The 15,859-nt window shown below is 43.0% G+C and overlaps 1 protein-coding gene across 4 annotated transcripts in view; it reads left to right on the forward strand.

Moving 5' to 3' along the window:
* The window catches only part of shank3a (SH3 and multiple ankyrin repeat domains 3a), a 151,078-nt gene that overhangs the window by 49,452 nt on the left and 85,767 nt on the right, over positions 1 to 15,859 (forward strand). For all 4 annotated transcript variants that reach the window (XM_076142111.1, XM_076142107.1, XM_076142108.1 and 1 more), the window contains one exon: positions 14,184 to 14,387. In XM_076142111.1, coding sequence (XP_075998226.1) covers positions 14,184 to 14,387 — 204 coding nt within the window. The remainder of the gene's footprint in view (positions 1 to 14,183; positions 14,388 to 15,859) is intronic.

The raw sequence follows: 15,859 nt of genomic DNA on the forward strand, positions 1-15,859 counted from the left end.
ACACATTAACTATTTAAATATGGCAATGTTAAGATCCAGCAGTGTCAAAGGTCATTTTAATTGTCCATCCAAATACGCCCTAGTTGGAATGAAAAACAGGGCAGGGAACGTTCACTTTGCTGACCGAGGTGGGCGTGCCTCTACACTAGATATGAACCCATTCTCATTTTCTAAGTAATGTTGGCATTTATATAATAGAATTGCTTTTTCTCATCCCATGTAATTTACTGCATGAAATATTTTAAGGTTATATTTTTGAGTCATAGTGCAGGAAGAATAATAGAAACGTCAACATAATGACTTTGAAACTAGACTCCTCTGGCCATTTACTGCCAAATACTGACATAAGAGAAATTCTGCACATTCAGCCAGTAAACATTTAAGGTGAACTTTCCTTAAAGAGATTGTTTAGAATTTAAAATTAAGGTAACATGAGTGACTGACCAGTTGTTGATATGCCTCAGTGAGTCAGGATACACAGGATTAAGACATTCTTCCTTGAGAAAACAACCCAGCCATACCAACAGAAAATACTACAACTCTGACTAATCTTGTCAATCGGGAGCTTTACTGCCGATACTATCTGAGCTTTTCCTGCTTTGAGACAGCCGTCCTGTATAAACCTGATATTGTCAGCTGATGGCAATCTGCAGTTATAGCTTATTGTGTCATAGGCTTCTACACTGGCCAGAAATGAAAAGCTCCATTTTTGTACCAGCTACTCAAATGTATACTTGAGGTGGAGGGAGGCCTGGGAGTGGGGAGAGCTGTACAAAGAAATATGACTGATGTGTTCCGAGACTATTATTTGCAAAAGCTCCAGTCTTGGTATGGACACTTATTTGTTCGAGTCCCATTAGCCGGTTTGGAAAAGTTTTCTTTATACCCAGGGAGGTGTTCCTCGTCTCATTTACCTATAAGTGTAAAACTTTGTATGCAATGTCTTCTTTCACCAATAAGCTGAGTAAATTGGGTGGCTGGCTAACATCCTATTGTGTTGCAGATCCTATTGAATTGACAGCTCTGTTGAAACTCCATGAGCAGTCAGGGTGCATTGTTCCTTGGCACAATCTCAGTGATGCAAACCAAGAAAACAGAAGCTAAAGTAGAAGAAGGCAGAGGTAAAGATCATATATCTGTCCTGTGATGCAGAATGTTCTTGTGTAAAAAATGTGTTTAGTGTAGATAGCTTTTTGTATTTATTGGCTGTGGGCAGTGTTGTGATGCACCGATGTGCTGTGGGTTTTAAGATGCAGGGTGCTTCTCTGTGTCGTGCAGCCTTCCCAGAGATAAGATGTCAGTTTAAAATGCAGTGTGTATAAGAGGAGGTGAGGGAGAGAGAGATAAAGTTTTGGAATAGAGCACGACAAAGACAAAACTGTATGCATACATATCCGTAACCACTGAAGAAGTCATGACATGCATTCTAGTCAGGTCTCATTAGTAAACATTTCCAATTTAGAGATGGAATTTAAATAGAACCCGCGTAATTCCTCCTGCAGTTCGCTGTGTCACATATAAGAGCTGGCAGATGGTTTAAGCTCAGATTTTTCTGAATAGAACCTGTCGAGTTTCACGGCATGCGGTGTATAAGGGTCCAGAATGAGAGATTTTCTGTGAGGTCACCTGGTGCTGAAGAGTGCACATGTGCCACAAGAACTCAAGCCACTAAATGTGAAGTGGCTGCAAGTGCCTGGTGATGACAGCGTGACAACTCTTTACAGATTCAGGTCCAGGGTTCCCTGCAGATGAAAGATAAGATTCCACTCCGACATTCAGAGCTGCTCCGTTTGTTGCCGTTGGAGCTTTAAATCTGTAATCTCTCCCCCGCTCTCTCATTTATACCAGATTATACTCCAAATCAGACAATAAATCAATTTCATCTTGCCATGTTTAGGCTGAAATTGACGTAAACCAATGTTGGCATTTCTCTCAGGAGCGGGCCGATTCTAAGCCAATTTATTTAAGCATGTAAATGATCCATCGTCTTATCAGAGTGAGCAGTCTCTGCATGCACTTCCTCACTTGGCATACCGCCAATTAAACAAGTTGAAAAAGAGAGCATTGTTAAATCTGTGCATGTCTACAGCTCCTTTCCTGTGGTTGTCTTTCCTTCCACCCTCTATTACTCTTTGTCTCTCTGTCCCCCCCCCCCTCTCTCCCTCTCTCCCTCTCTCCCTCTTTCTTTCTCTCTTTCTCTCTCTCTCTCTCCCTCTCCTCCTCTCTCTCTCTAAATGCCCTGCTCCTCCTCCCAGCGGAGCCAGAGAAAATAATAGATCTCATCTCTCTGTGTCCTGAAATCTGTCATAATAACAGGCCATTGCTTTATCGAAGACGTTTGGAGTTGCGTTAAAGAAAATACTGTAAATTGGTCTGACGTCCATGATAGTTCCCACTCAGTCTCGGCTGTTACGACGGCACGACATGTCGGATATTCCCGTGCTAGACCGTTTTAGACATTGAACTTTACAGGCAGCCCTTTGTGTCTCATATAAACAGCGTTGCCTTCAGATATAAATGGAGAGTTTTAGCTATGAAGGGGACGCAAACCTCCAAATCGTTTTTTTCCAATTGACATCATTTTGTGTGTGGCATGCCCGCCATTGCCACACACATCCGTGGAATTATAGCCATTTTGTTGCTGCGTATCGAAATCATGAATTGTCAGAGCCACATTCAAACAGTTTTTGCTGTACAGAGAATCATATCCCACAAAGTTAACCTCCACATAGAGCCGTGCCACCGCGACCACAAATCAAACTCAACTGTTCAAATCCAAATGGACGGCATGAGCCTCGCACCATTGCATGAGCCTCGCACCATTGTCCATAATTAGGAAAAGTCCACCTTAAGCATTTTCTGCGTGATTAGAGTGTAAAGGTATGTGCTCTCGCCGCGTCGTTCAAGGTGTCTGAATCTTTGTGGTAGCCCATTAATCCGAGTTAATTGAATCAATGCTTCTTCCCCCCCCCCCCCCCCCCCCCTTGTCTCTGGGGCGTAGGTTGGCAATTCACTCTGATGTAAGCCCCAGGGGGTTTGTTCATGGGATTTGGAGACGGAAGAAGAAAATCCAGTGTGTATAGACTTTCTTATAGTCTGTAAAAGCTGAAAGTGAGAGGCAGAGGCTTTATTTAATTGATGATGGCCCTTTTCAAACAAGTTCTGATTTAGACTGTGCGTACAGTTTATCACACCAGGTCTCTCTGAACCATCTACACCTGGACACAGACGGTCATGGACACAAATGGAGATGTGGTTGCTGTGACTGACATCACACTCGCTCAATGAGATGTGAGTTATTCCCATGGCCAGATGTGTCCCTGTGACTCGTCCACTAGTAATAGAGATGCACAGGGTTGGCTGGTCACATGTGGCGATGGAGGAATGAGGAAAAAGGGCGGCTGATATATGTGAGCACCAGTGTTCAAATTTCAGTGATCAAGAGGGAAATGCTAAGGAGATGGTTTTCTGAAGTCGTCCTTTTATGTCGTAGCCGCTGTCCATTAGAAATACAAAGGTTCAAGAAAGCACATATGAAGTTTTACTCAGGAAACCTTAACTGGGCAAACTAACAAATGAAACGGAACGATACCTGTGCCGTATAAAGCCTAATGAAGAACTGCAGTGCCTCTGCCCGGGGAAAATAAGCTCCTGCATTTTCAGCATTTGCCTAAAAATGAGTTTGAGTCATTTGGCCTCTCTCTCTTTCTATCTCCCCTCCTCTCTCTCTCTCGCCTACATGCAGCTGAACAAAAGAGGGCAAAGAGTTGTTGGCAAACGGCATTGTGTCTGTGCTGTACACAATAGTGAGCAGCTAACAAACTTCCCCTGCTGTTTGAACTTTTAATTAAACCACCCCAAACTGTGAGTGATTTCCATTCCGCATTCTAATTCCTCACTTTACGTAGGCAAGATTGTCTCTGTCTTCTCTCTTCGCAACATGTCATGAAAGATTTCATCAGCGTAACCTCAAGGCTGAAGAACATTCTTCTCTTTCCTAGCAATTCACGCCATTGTGTGTTTGTGCTCAATGTCACATATTATCCATACAGGATTGAGGATGATGTGTGTTTCAACTATAATCAAGCAGGTGTTAATTTACCGGGTCACAGCACAGAATATGAAGCAGAGGGATATCATTTTTCTCTGTTGCTGCTGAGTATATTTTTGTTTCTTCTCGTGCAGCTGCATATCTTTATGTGACACATTTGATGTTAGATTTAAGGCTCTTAGAAATGGTGTGTAAGTGTGTGTCAGGCACCCTGTATTACAGTGAATGCGCCATACAGCCTAACGAACCGATGTCATGTTTGATGTCACACAGTGTTTGTCTTCTGCTACATCCTTCTGACAGCAATGGAAGACGGGTTTCGGCTATTTAAAGGTTGTCCAGCCGAGGTTTGACGTCGAATTACAGTTAGTGTCTTTTACAATTACTTTTATTCCAGAATGAGCGTAATGGGGTAAAAGGATTTTCATTAATGGTCATTAGTAATAGCATCTTTGTTAAACTGAGACAATTCAATTTCTTACGGATCTAAAAAGAGAGAGAGAGAGAGAGAGAGAGAGAGAGAGAGAGAGAGAGAGAGAGAGAGAGAGACAAACATATGCTGCCTCTTGCTGCTCATATATTATAAATGACTGTTCCAACGCACCGAGCGTTGAAAGATGAAACGCTATTAGTTTATACCCCTGGAACTCTGTCGACTCTTGCATGAGCCTGTGATTGAGCCAGAGAAACATATGCGCCTGTTATCACCCTGGGCGTCAGCCAGACAGAAGGAATCCCCAAAGAAGAAGAAGGACAAGAGGAGAGGGAGGAGGAGGAGGAGGAGGGGTGTGGCAAATAGACAGAGGCAGTCCATTTACGCCGTCCATCAAATAAATCCAAGCTGGTCCAGGGTAGGCTATAAGACTTAAAATTGGATTTGGCTCGTGTACAATATACCACAGTGGCAGAAGTAGCGTGTTAATTTAATCAACACTATGATACCGTTTACACAGCGACAAACACGTGTCAACAGTGGTAGTGGTCTGTGTTTTCCCTTTGGGGCACTGGTTTGGACACTCAGCCCTCTGTATCCAGTGGGAGGTTCAGTCCTGTTAATTAGTGCATATGTCATCCGGGCGGCGACAGCCAGAGGTCTTGGGAGATGGAGACCGGGCCTGTGCGAGAGTCATTACACTCCATCATCTCTGCACTCCTCTCTACCGTTTGCCTGATTTCAACTGAACAATTCACTCGACTCCACGCATCACTCGGGCGCTCAAAGGCATCGGCGGTGGTCTGTTTGTTTCCATTGTGACGGATCAGACTTGAATACCTTCTGTGCCTTTAGAGATACTACAGTCTACATCCTGCTCCACGCCATCGCTTGTGCTCGCTCGCTCAATTGTTGAACACAATGCTTCTTAATTAGTGAGACATTTTTTTGAGGTTGCGTTATAAATTCCTGGTGATTTGTTGGCGTGCTCATGTTCTTATGTTTCCATTCAAACCAATCAAGTAACCTGGTTGGAACCTTCGACTCAATCTGTTGTTTCACGTACAGAAAGTTTAGATGTTCACACACCGAGCCTTGGAAAACACAGACAACCCAGATCTTCCTTTCAAACTACCTCTGTTCATGTCGCATCAATCTGACTCCGAGAATCTCAAACCCCTATCTCCCATCCAATCATCCTTCACTTAAGTCCCTAATTTCAGCAGACAAAAGCTAGCTTGGCCTTTAATGAAAGGGTGTGAGGAGCGGAGGACACTCAAGAAACACAAGTATTACCCCAGGGTGTCTCTGATCTAAACCAGCTGTGGGAATGTGCTTGACATTGAGCGACATTGATGAACACACGGAGGCACAGCGGCTACCCAAGCAGACAACTACAAACAAAATCAGTGTGTACCCTTTGACTGGCAAATGTGTGTGCGCATTTCATGTTAAAATGTGTCATGGCCTCTCGTCTCTAGTGATACTTGTCTTATTTGCCAGCGTTCTCTTTCAAAACCCCCTGCACTTTCTCCTGTGGAGTACTGTTCCACACAACAATTTGTATACCTCAATTCAGCCTTGTTCTCCTGTTGTCACCATTGAAGTCTCTATTTATCCAAATTTAAAATTCTGCTGCTGTTTAAACCAAGGTTGAGGGGTCTCCAATCCAGTCCTGCATGAGCCCCTGCACTGCTTTCACTTTGCCTCCTAGACTGTTTCTCCGGAGCTTGGATTGCCACACCCATACAACAAAAATCGAAGAATAGCACAGAGACTCAATCATTTCGAATTTCCATATATAAAACTTGCACACAGGCACAGCAAAAACATGCTGGATGGCAGTGAACCCCAGACTGGCCCCTCTTATTGTGTTTTCCTCGTGGCTGTCACACTGTGATTGAAAGTGCAGCGCCGGGAAACATTCAGACGAGGGACTAGTTTGTTGATGTAAAGTATATCATACGTGCAACATCTACACATTTGGCTGATTTTCCTCTTGTGTCAGATTGTCGGGGTTTGTTTTGGACTTGTCACGCTCCGCACACACAGGGTCAGACTCCAGGCTTTGCATCGGGGGAATGTGGTGACGCATGGATGAAAGCAGATTGCAAGAGAGAGAGAGAGGGAGGGTGATGACATGTTGGACCGTTCACTAGGGATTTACCCACCGTCACACACATGCACTTACTTGTAAATCACACACACATACACACACACCAACTAACACGGGAACTGCCAGAAGAGATCATGTGATAATGATAATTTGAAGGTGTTAAATGTGTGCTTGTGAATTTTACACACACCACAGCGTGACTATCTTTGTGGCAGCTGTCCGTGGTGCTGAAACAGATGACGGAGCCCTTGTGCTTACTGGAAGTGGTTTCATGTATCAACAGTCCGTCTAATTCAAAGAATAGATGAAAGAGCTTTATAAGAACCCTTTATACACATTTTAAGTATGAATTGGCAGACTGAGGACGTAATGCAAATGAAAATGTGCAAACGTTTAACTTTGAGACGCGGCTGTAAACAGATGTTTCCTTTAAAGAGATTACACACACGTGCAGTGATGGGTCTTAAAATTCCCTGATTGTCAGCTTAACACCTTTCTATAATTAAATTAACAAATCTGTTGGCTACTGAAAGAAGTTTGTTGAAGGCCATAATCGGTGGAACCAAACAAAACAACAGGATGTTGGGGAAAAATTGTGGCCGAACCTCTGTGGTTTCACTTGGAAGAATAATCAAAACACATCACTTTAATCACGAATATATAACGAAAATTGATGATAACCTCACCTCGAGAAACTCTCCCAATAAAATGCGCCGTCATCGTCACTGCCAGGGCGAATGATTTGTGCGTGTCACAACAACAGCCTGACATGACCTGAGACGAGAAGAGCAAGAGAGGGGAGGATCACACAAAGCCACAGGTGTAAATCCTTGAGCCCGGAGGTGTTCATCGTCGCACATTTAACACCGAACGGCGCTCGACGAGGATCAGTGGTTCCGCTGAAAGTCGAGGGGACTTGAAATTACAAACAACAACACAGATCATCGCCTCTTAAAACCTTCAGAGTCTTTTACAAGTGGCGTTAGGTTCTTTCTGAACCTCACAGCATCACCTAACCACCCATCCAAAGTCATCAAGTCAGAGAAAAGTTGTATTCCATTTTTAATTTTCAGAACGCTCTTTCATTTGGAGCCCAAGAGTTTTTTCAGGGAAATGTGAGTGGAGTGCAGCGTTATCCTTTCAGAACGAAAAGATGAATCAACAGTCTTGAATTAACCTTTTTAATGCAGCTGTCGCTCCGACCACAGATTTAGCTGCAGTGTGATTGTTACTGCATGTACACACGAGAAAATCAAAGTGACTGCAGGCTTATTGATCACTTGAGTACAATGTTCTGCAGGCGACACGAAAATAATATGACATAGTTGAGTTTACTGCCGTGTCTTTGTTTCTTACACAGAGTAAGTAATTCTCTCTGGTGCATAACATTAAACGATTCTGCAGACTTTCAAAATTTCCCCCCTAAATAGAATTGTCCCGGCACCCAAACCTAATCCCGAAACAGTGGAGTTTGGTTGGTCTACATGGCAATGGGTGAACCATTTTTGTTGTCTCCACTGTGACTGGCAGAGTTGCTAAAAAAGTTATGGACTGAGGAATGTGACTGGCTGGTAATAAACTAAACTAAAGTGCCTGAGAAGATAATGATTAGTGGCAATCACTGTAACCGCCACATCATCCAATTGATATTCCTATTCAGCCAAGCCCCTCTGCAAGTGTCACACGTAAATGAATCACAGCAAATGTACTTGGAGAATATGTCATTATCATTGCAAACACACAACACACACACATACACACGCTTAGATCTACTCATGAATTCAGTGTCCTGCTCGTGCCACATCCCCCCCCCCCCCCCCCCATGCCCTTCACTGTCCTGTTTTCTCTGTCTCAGTCTAATTCAGTCCCACCATTTGTTTTTCATTATTCCTTCTGCTCTCTCTCTCTCTCTCTCCCTCCCTCTCTCTCTCTCTCTTCCCCCCCCCGCCCCCCCATGCTGTGAATGTAGTATTCATTTAGGCATTCATGTCTGCATTGCAGTTCAGGACGGGACTCAGGGGAAGATGATTTGAATCCTTGGCCATTATTTAGATTTCTGGCAGACATTGTTGGAAGATGCTCATTTTGAGATATAACAAGAAGAACATCAAAAAGCCAAACAGACAGAATGGACTGACCACAATAAGCTATTGTGGAAAAGCAACAACATTAAGATTTCAAAGCTTTTAGCTCAATTCCATTTTAACACTATTTACCCTTTTATGTGAAATTAGCAAAATGAGAAGAAATTCAGAGTAAAGACAGGCAGCAATTAAAAGAAAAGTGTAAATCTTCTCTTTCTGCTGTTTTTGTCATTCCAAAAATGCATTTTTTGGGAACTGGGAAAGATTCTAACCAAGCTGACATAAATACACTAATTTGTGCTATTTCCATGTCCTTCAGTTTGCTAGGATGGTAATTCTAATTATACACTTGGTTTATCGGTCATGCTTATTCAACCCATACCCTTTGCTTTCTTTCTACCAGGGATTCCTACATTCCAAATCCATGATAAACCTTCAGAAGTTGTTGATTTGCATCACATTCATTAGTGACCAAATATTGCTCGCTGTTTGCGAGCATCAACCTACGGAACAAATGTACTAATTCCAACGCAATATTGATGCTGTGGATAGACAGAAAAATGAATTAAGATTTGCTCTTTCCACGTAATGCAGAATTGTGGGCAACTGCAAGGTTGGGTCAAAGGGGTAAATAAGGAAAGTTTTTCAGAAAAATCAATTTTTCATTGTGATGTAAAATTGCTGCCGTGGTATCTTCACTGCCATCTACAATGATTAAAGGGACCTGTGTTGTCTTATCTCCCTCTGCCTCCTTACTCTGCTTCTTTCTCTCTCCGCGATCCAACTGTCTTCAATAAGTCACCTCAAAGTTTACCCCCTGCCTCTCCCAGCTGCTTCCCCCAGGCGCTTAACAACAGATGCAGTTTCCTCCCCGATGATAAATCAGTTCCATCGTGCATTTCAATTCATCTCTTCACCATCCTCCCATATCTTAACGTCTTCCACTGGAACGCCTAAAGTACATAATGAATTAAGCCAAACATGAAGTTTTCATCCGTGCGGCTTTTCAGACACAAAACCTCAGCGTGACCCCAGCTTAGTAACAGTATTGTTGATGATTGGGCTTGCTTTTGTTAGATCCTTTCTTGTCATATTTTTCTTTTTCTGTAACTTCTTTTCTTTAGCCTTGAGTGAATCTCCAAGACCTGATTGCCTGTTGTATGGAACCTGTCATAGTGTCTGCAAAATGTGTCAAAGTCTGCAAATCTCTTATGGTCGACGATGGGACTTGGACCATTATTAGAACAATGGCCCAGGGAACAATAAGTCGGATATACACAAGAAAGACTAACTAGACACTGCTTTTCTTTGCAGGCCTTCAGGGGTTGTAGTCCGTTATGTTCGCAGAGTTACAACAGTATATTCAATTTGTACAGCATTGCAATAATTTGAAAATAGCCAAAAGGATACTGGGAAAGTATTTAAACACATACTTAATCAACCCTTTAGTTTTTGTATAAGTAAATGGCTATTGTGAGCTTTGGTTTGAGGAGCAGAATGCCTGAAACCAGTTTAGATTATCTGCCCGATGGTTGTGACTGCTTTTATAAACGTTCCAATGTGACACAGCACTTAACCTTTTGGCCAGAAAGCACAGAGTGGCTCAGAGCATGTTGGATGAGTGAGTCTGTGGATTTACCATCTTAGTGTCCAACAGCGATTTCAAGTCATCATTGATCCAGTTTTATCTTGCAAGCAGCTCCACCACACAGTTCTGCTCGATGGTGTGATAATACAGTATCAAGGTACAAGTGCAGCCATGTAAGTGAGGCCGACTGATAGATTGGATTTAAGGTCTTAAGAGTGGGCCCTCCTTTGGACTTACCGCCGTATATTACAGACACAGATTTATATTACTTTTACTCTCCCAAAAGGAAGAACCATTGTGAAAGTGAGAGAACGGTGGAATTCAAGTTAAGTGAAGGGATCTTACTCCTCTCAGATGTTTGATAAAAAAGGCCCAGTGAGATCTGAGACAGTCTAAGATGTAGAGTTTCCTATTTAAGTCACTTCAAAGAACAAAACTAATGACTAACGGAGGAAAACGACTCCTCCCGATGCTGCATCACTGTATCACGCCGTGTCACTGTGCTGTTGAAGTCATCTGAACAATCAGCTGTTCCTCACCTCTCTCTGTGTTTCTGTACTTCATTAGCTGCTGTTGGAGAAGCCTGGTGGACTGTGCTTGGCTCTCTTCAGGCTGATGCAGCAGCGCTCCCATAATGATGTTTTTCTCAGCAGTTACTGTTGGATTTTATATTTGGATGGGTGGAGACAGATTCTGTTCTGTTTGATTAAATGTGGCATCTCTTATTATCCATGACCTATGTTATACCAAGTGCGATTGTTCGGTGCCAGAATCCCATCCCCGTTTTCTTATCTCGGAAACCGAAGTCGTGGTTTCGCATCCTAACAGCAGTGGGTTACCGACCAAACACTCCAGCAGATTAGTTTCCCGTCTGAATGTGTGCTAGCAGTAGCCAGGAGCACACAAATTAACTCAGTCAATGCATTTATGAGTGCCATGACACTGACAAATATGCTGATTGTTTTGGACTTGTGGCATTTTAATTAACATGAGCAATGAGCAAATATACAGTTCTCCGTGCCGTCTCCACGCGGGAATTCATTTAGCCAAACTCTGACAATTCCTGGGGGATTTAGGATTTTTGCAAAGCCAGATAATCTTCACCCCAAGGAGCTCTGTCTTTATTTTATTGTAAAATGCAATTATGTGTCAGTCGCCCCTTTCTGTAATTGCAATATCACTCTGTATCTCTGGTGGTGCGGATTGTTTTGATTGAGTTACATTTTTCTGTAGTCATCCATGAAACCTCATTGAAATACAAAGGGCATTTAGCTGAGTTCAGCTTTTCATTGTGTTGCTTTAAGCTGAGCTGTCTGACCGCTTAAGTGCTTGACCTCCAGCTAGTAAGTCTTAGATTGTCATTTAATCGATATTTAAGAAAAAATGACAAGAGCAGGTATAAGACATGCGTGCTTGTGTGTGTGTGTGTGTGTGTGTGTGTGTGTGTGTGTGTGTGTGTGTGTGTGTGTGTGTGTGTGTGTGTGTGTGTGTGTGTGTGTGTGTGTGTGTCTGTGTCTGTGTCTGTGTCTGTTGCTGCTGCTTTGTTGTGTATCTGTCCATTCCAGGCAGCTGCGAGGGAGACTACGGTGACCCGGAATAGCTCTGTGCCCCTTTGTGCATGTGTGAAATTGTCTAGCCGCCATATCGTGCAGATCCACCACAGAGAAAACAGGACTTTAACGAAGCGGGTCCCCTGGGTACGGCGGATAGTCAAGTTCACACACGCACAATAGAGAACAAATCTAAATTCCGGTCACCTTAGTCATCCCCACAGCCGTCTCTGCTTTAAGTCCCTAATAGCTTTCCCTAGCTTACACTATCTCTAACCCTCCATCCTGTCTCAGTATAATGAAATGAAGCTGAACTCATCTCAAAGTGAAGATGCGGCATTTCAAAGCTATATTTTTTACGTTAGTTTTGGAAAAACAAGTTCTATCTCACAACTTCCTTTCATACACCGAGGTTTTAAGTAGTCAGCTACATCGAGAAAGACGCCAGCAGGGGGTTTGGAGCTGGGAGTAGTTTCTTCCCATGATCTCTCACAAACTTAAACCCATATAGTTTGATGATGTGGCTGTGCTGTAGTGTTGTAAGAAGTTTCGTGTAATGACATATGATGACTCTAGGAGCTTCTCCCGATTTAGAGCACAGGTTGAAATAGCTACAGATTGTGTTCATTTTGACTTTTTTGAGTAAATGTGGCAGAACCAAAACCACAAGGTTGGTGTCGATGCAGAATGATTCATCTGCAGTCTGACTTGCTAATGCAGACCTGGACTGAGAAACCCAAAGAGTGTATGCTGTGCTGTGAACAGCATGGGTGCTTCCAAAAGGTGGATTAAACCTGCCTGTGAACCTGTGGCATATCTCGGATTTTCCAGAACAACTGATTAGAAATGGCTGAATGAAATCTTTAAGTAGGTTGAAGCTGATTGAAGCACTTTCATGGTCAAAATAATCCATCACCACTGCAGTGCTGATAGCACAATTCACCGTGTCAGTGCCAGGACAAAAGAGTAGAGGCCTCCTTTCTTATGTCTTTATTCAGAAAATGGAGAGAACAGAGCCTGTCGTTTAACACCAGTGGTGAAATATTAATAAATGCATAATCGGCGGATTAAAACGTATCACAGCAGCGGCACAGGAGTGTGAATAAAAAACTGCTGACACACTCAAAGTCTAAGTGGGAGTTCTATAAAGCTGAGTTAAGTCACTATTTACCAGAGGTATGTTTATAAATGGGTGATAGATTTGTGTGATGTCATATAATAGAGATGTTTTTTTATTTATTCAGCTGTAATCGGTCAGCGACAAAACACACTTGGCAGCAACTGAAGATGAAAGCCTAAAACAACCTGATAAGAGATGTTTTGCCTGCTCTAGTGAGGCACGGTGCCTATTTTTAAGTAAGGGTAGATGTTTGTGGCCTTATCTGTCTTTACACACACGTTAATGCTGCAAAAACACACTCGGTTCTCCTTTATTTATGAAAATGGCTTCTGATGCATTCACACAGTAATTTCTAGTTCAATCTGTAGAATGACTATAGGATTTTGGAGGAGTTTCTTTGTCAGGGTGAGATTTTGAAATTGATATGCAGGGATTTAGTCTGAATTCTGTGCGTATGCGTTTGTGTCACGGTGCTTTGTAGTGATGTCAGTAGCATAGTGGTGCTGAAGAGAATTGAGGTTCTGAATCAATATCGCAGGCTGCAGTGATTGATTTATTACTCTCTCTCTCTCTCTCTCTCTCTCTCTCTCTCTCTCCCTCTCTCCCTCTCTCCCCCTCTCTCTTTCGCTCTCTCTCTCTCCGTCTCTCTCCCATCGGTAGTGCCTCAGGCTCCATGATGTTTTTCTTACCCAAACTACACACTGGTCTTTACAAATTCCTATTCTTATATGGACGTGGAGTTCTTCTTTGGTCAAGTTGGGCTTTTTTATCTCAACTCCACCAAGATCTCTTTCTATTGGATATCTTCCCTCAACTATTAGAAGAGCGTTGTTGGCAGAAAATCACCCCACTACTTGACTCTCATGTTTGTTTATTCTGTTCAGGGTGGTGTGAGCTTACATTTCACATGCAGATGGAAACAGTCTTGATTTCTGTACGGTTGATACCAATTGCTTTTAAGAATGACCTTTCGAATATAATCGAGGTTTTTGTGAAAATGGTACCATATCTATTTGAATTACTTCTTATAATAAAAGGTCTAGCTTTGTATTATCTAAGTTCAATAAATGTTGCCGTAGTAAGAAATGAATAACGCTGCCTTTAATATCCAAGCACATTTTTCAGATTTACTTGAATTGGTAAAATTATCGTCTTTAATCTGCCCGAAGTGTAATATGTGATATTTCTGCAAAATGAAAGAGTCTTAACCTTTTACCTCTTCTCCGCTGTTGTGTCCACAGAAATGCTTGAAATTCAACGTGGACGCTCCTATCTGGCTCTCCAAGCAGCGGATCCTGTGTACTCTAAACCAGAGCCTGAAGGATGTGCTGAACTATGGCTTGTTTCAGCCGGCTTACAACGGCAAGGCTGGCAAGTTTCTGGACGAGGAAAGACAGCTAAGGGAATACCCGTTCCCTTCAATCGCTCCTGTACCTTACCTGGAGGTAGGTGCACTAGGGGATCATGAGTATGTATGAGGAATCTAAGAGCTAACACTACTCACTGTTGTCATCTGTCAATCAGCCCGTTGTGACTGAAGAGTAGCTGCTTAAATCCTTTTTGATGTCTGTGTGTGTGTAAGTGTGTGTGCGTGCGCGCGTCTGCAAGCTCCCGCAGCATATGGTTGGATGGTGTGCGTGCAGCGAGTGTGTCAATCAAACGTAGCAGCAATAATACTACACGCAATGGAAGTGTTTTGTCTGCCACCGCTGTCATCACTCAGAGGTAATTGCAGTGTGTGTCCATCATGGTTTGTGATCAGAGACAAACAGGGCCATAAAGACACGTTTGCTTTATAGACAGTTGTGTGAAGATGTAAGGTGTTACTCTGAGTGGCGGTCTTTGTTTGTCACTAGTTTTACGATGCGTCAGGAGATGGAGAGCGTTATAAAGATTTATTTGTCCCTGTGAGTTTGTTTTTTTTGTCAATCGCTGCGTTGGGAGATACTGCTATTATTATTCATCTACATTATTACTTTTGATGGTCCCCGTATGGCCTGGTAATATGTCTAAAACATCTCAGCATATTGCAGGTTTAAAGCAGAGCCGCTTTGCCTGTGAAGCCAAATGACGTACGATACGCCAACAGACTGAGAGAGCTCAGTGCGCCATACAGTCAGCTGCGACAGTCTAGATCTAAGCCTCAAGTAAATGTTCACCGAATGAATTGGGAAATCTGCCATGAGCCACTCAGATTGTCATTGATTTTCGTTCCAGTTTAGATTTAGTCATGAGATTGCTTCAATCAGTGAGAGAGAGACAGAGAGTAGAGAGTTTTTCCGTCTCACTGTCCTTCTCCTTCTCTCTCCACACTCCTCCTCGTCTTCAATTTCGTCGACAGACATTAATGAACATGTCAACAGTATTGGGCCTGTGCATATTTACCTGTGCAGAAAGGAGCGACACCTGGCTTGTAGGTGGTCGCGCTCTCTACCTGCAGCCAGAGCACGAGCCACTGTGGTGGAATGATTCTGTTGTCACCTTCATCTAGCTTTTTGCTTTTAAAACAGCCAAGCAAAAAATGAAACAGAGGGAGAGATATGCAGCAGAATCGTTTCCTCTGGAGCCACTGCTGAAAATATGCCTCCTTCTCCTCTGCAATCCTAACACCGTCATCATAGAAGTCTGCTGGCACATGTAGTGGACTGAAAACATTGTGTGTGTGTGTGCCTTTTGTGTGTGCATGAGTTAGACATCAGAGTCAGCGTCTGATTCACTGATCTGGGTCCTTTTGATTCTTTTCCTGCTCCGAATCTTTCTTGTGTCCTCTCATTGCTTTGTGGCCATGGGCAGCTTCTGTTACCCCCATGGTGAGAGTACAACATGTAATATTCAGAAGTGCAAATGATGTGTGTGTGTGTGTACATGTGCAGTTGTGATGTGTATGTGCCAGGGAAGAGGCTAGGGAGAGATTATG

The sequence above is a fragment of the Genypterus blacodes genome, unplaced genomic scaffold, assembly GCF_046128005.1.
Source record: "Genypterus blacodes isolate CSIRO-AG114 ecotype Tasmania unplaced genomic scaffold, CSIRO-AGI_Gbla_v1 ptg000021l_1, whole genome shotgun sequence".
NCBI classification, from domain to species: Eukaryota; Metazoa; Chordata; class Actinopteri; order Ophidiiformes; family Ophidiidae; genus Genypterus; species Genypterus blacodes.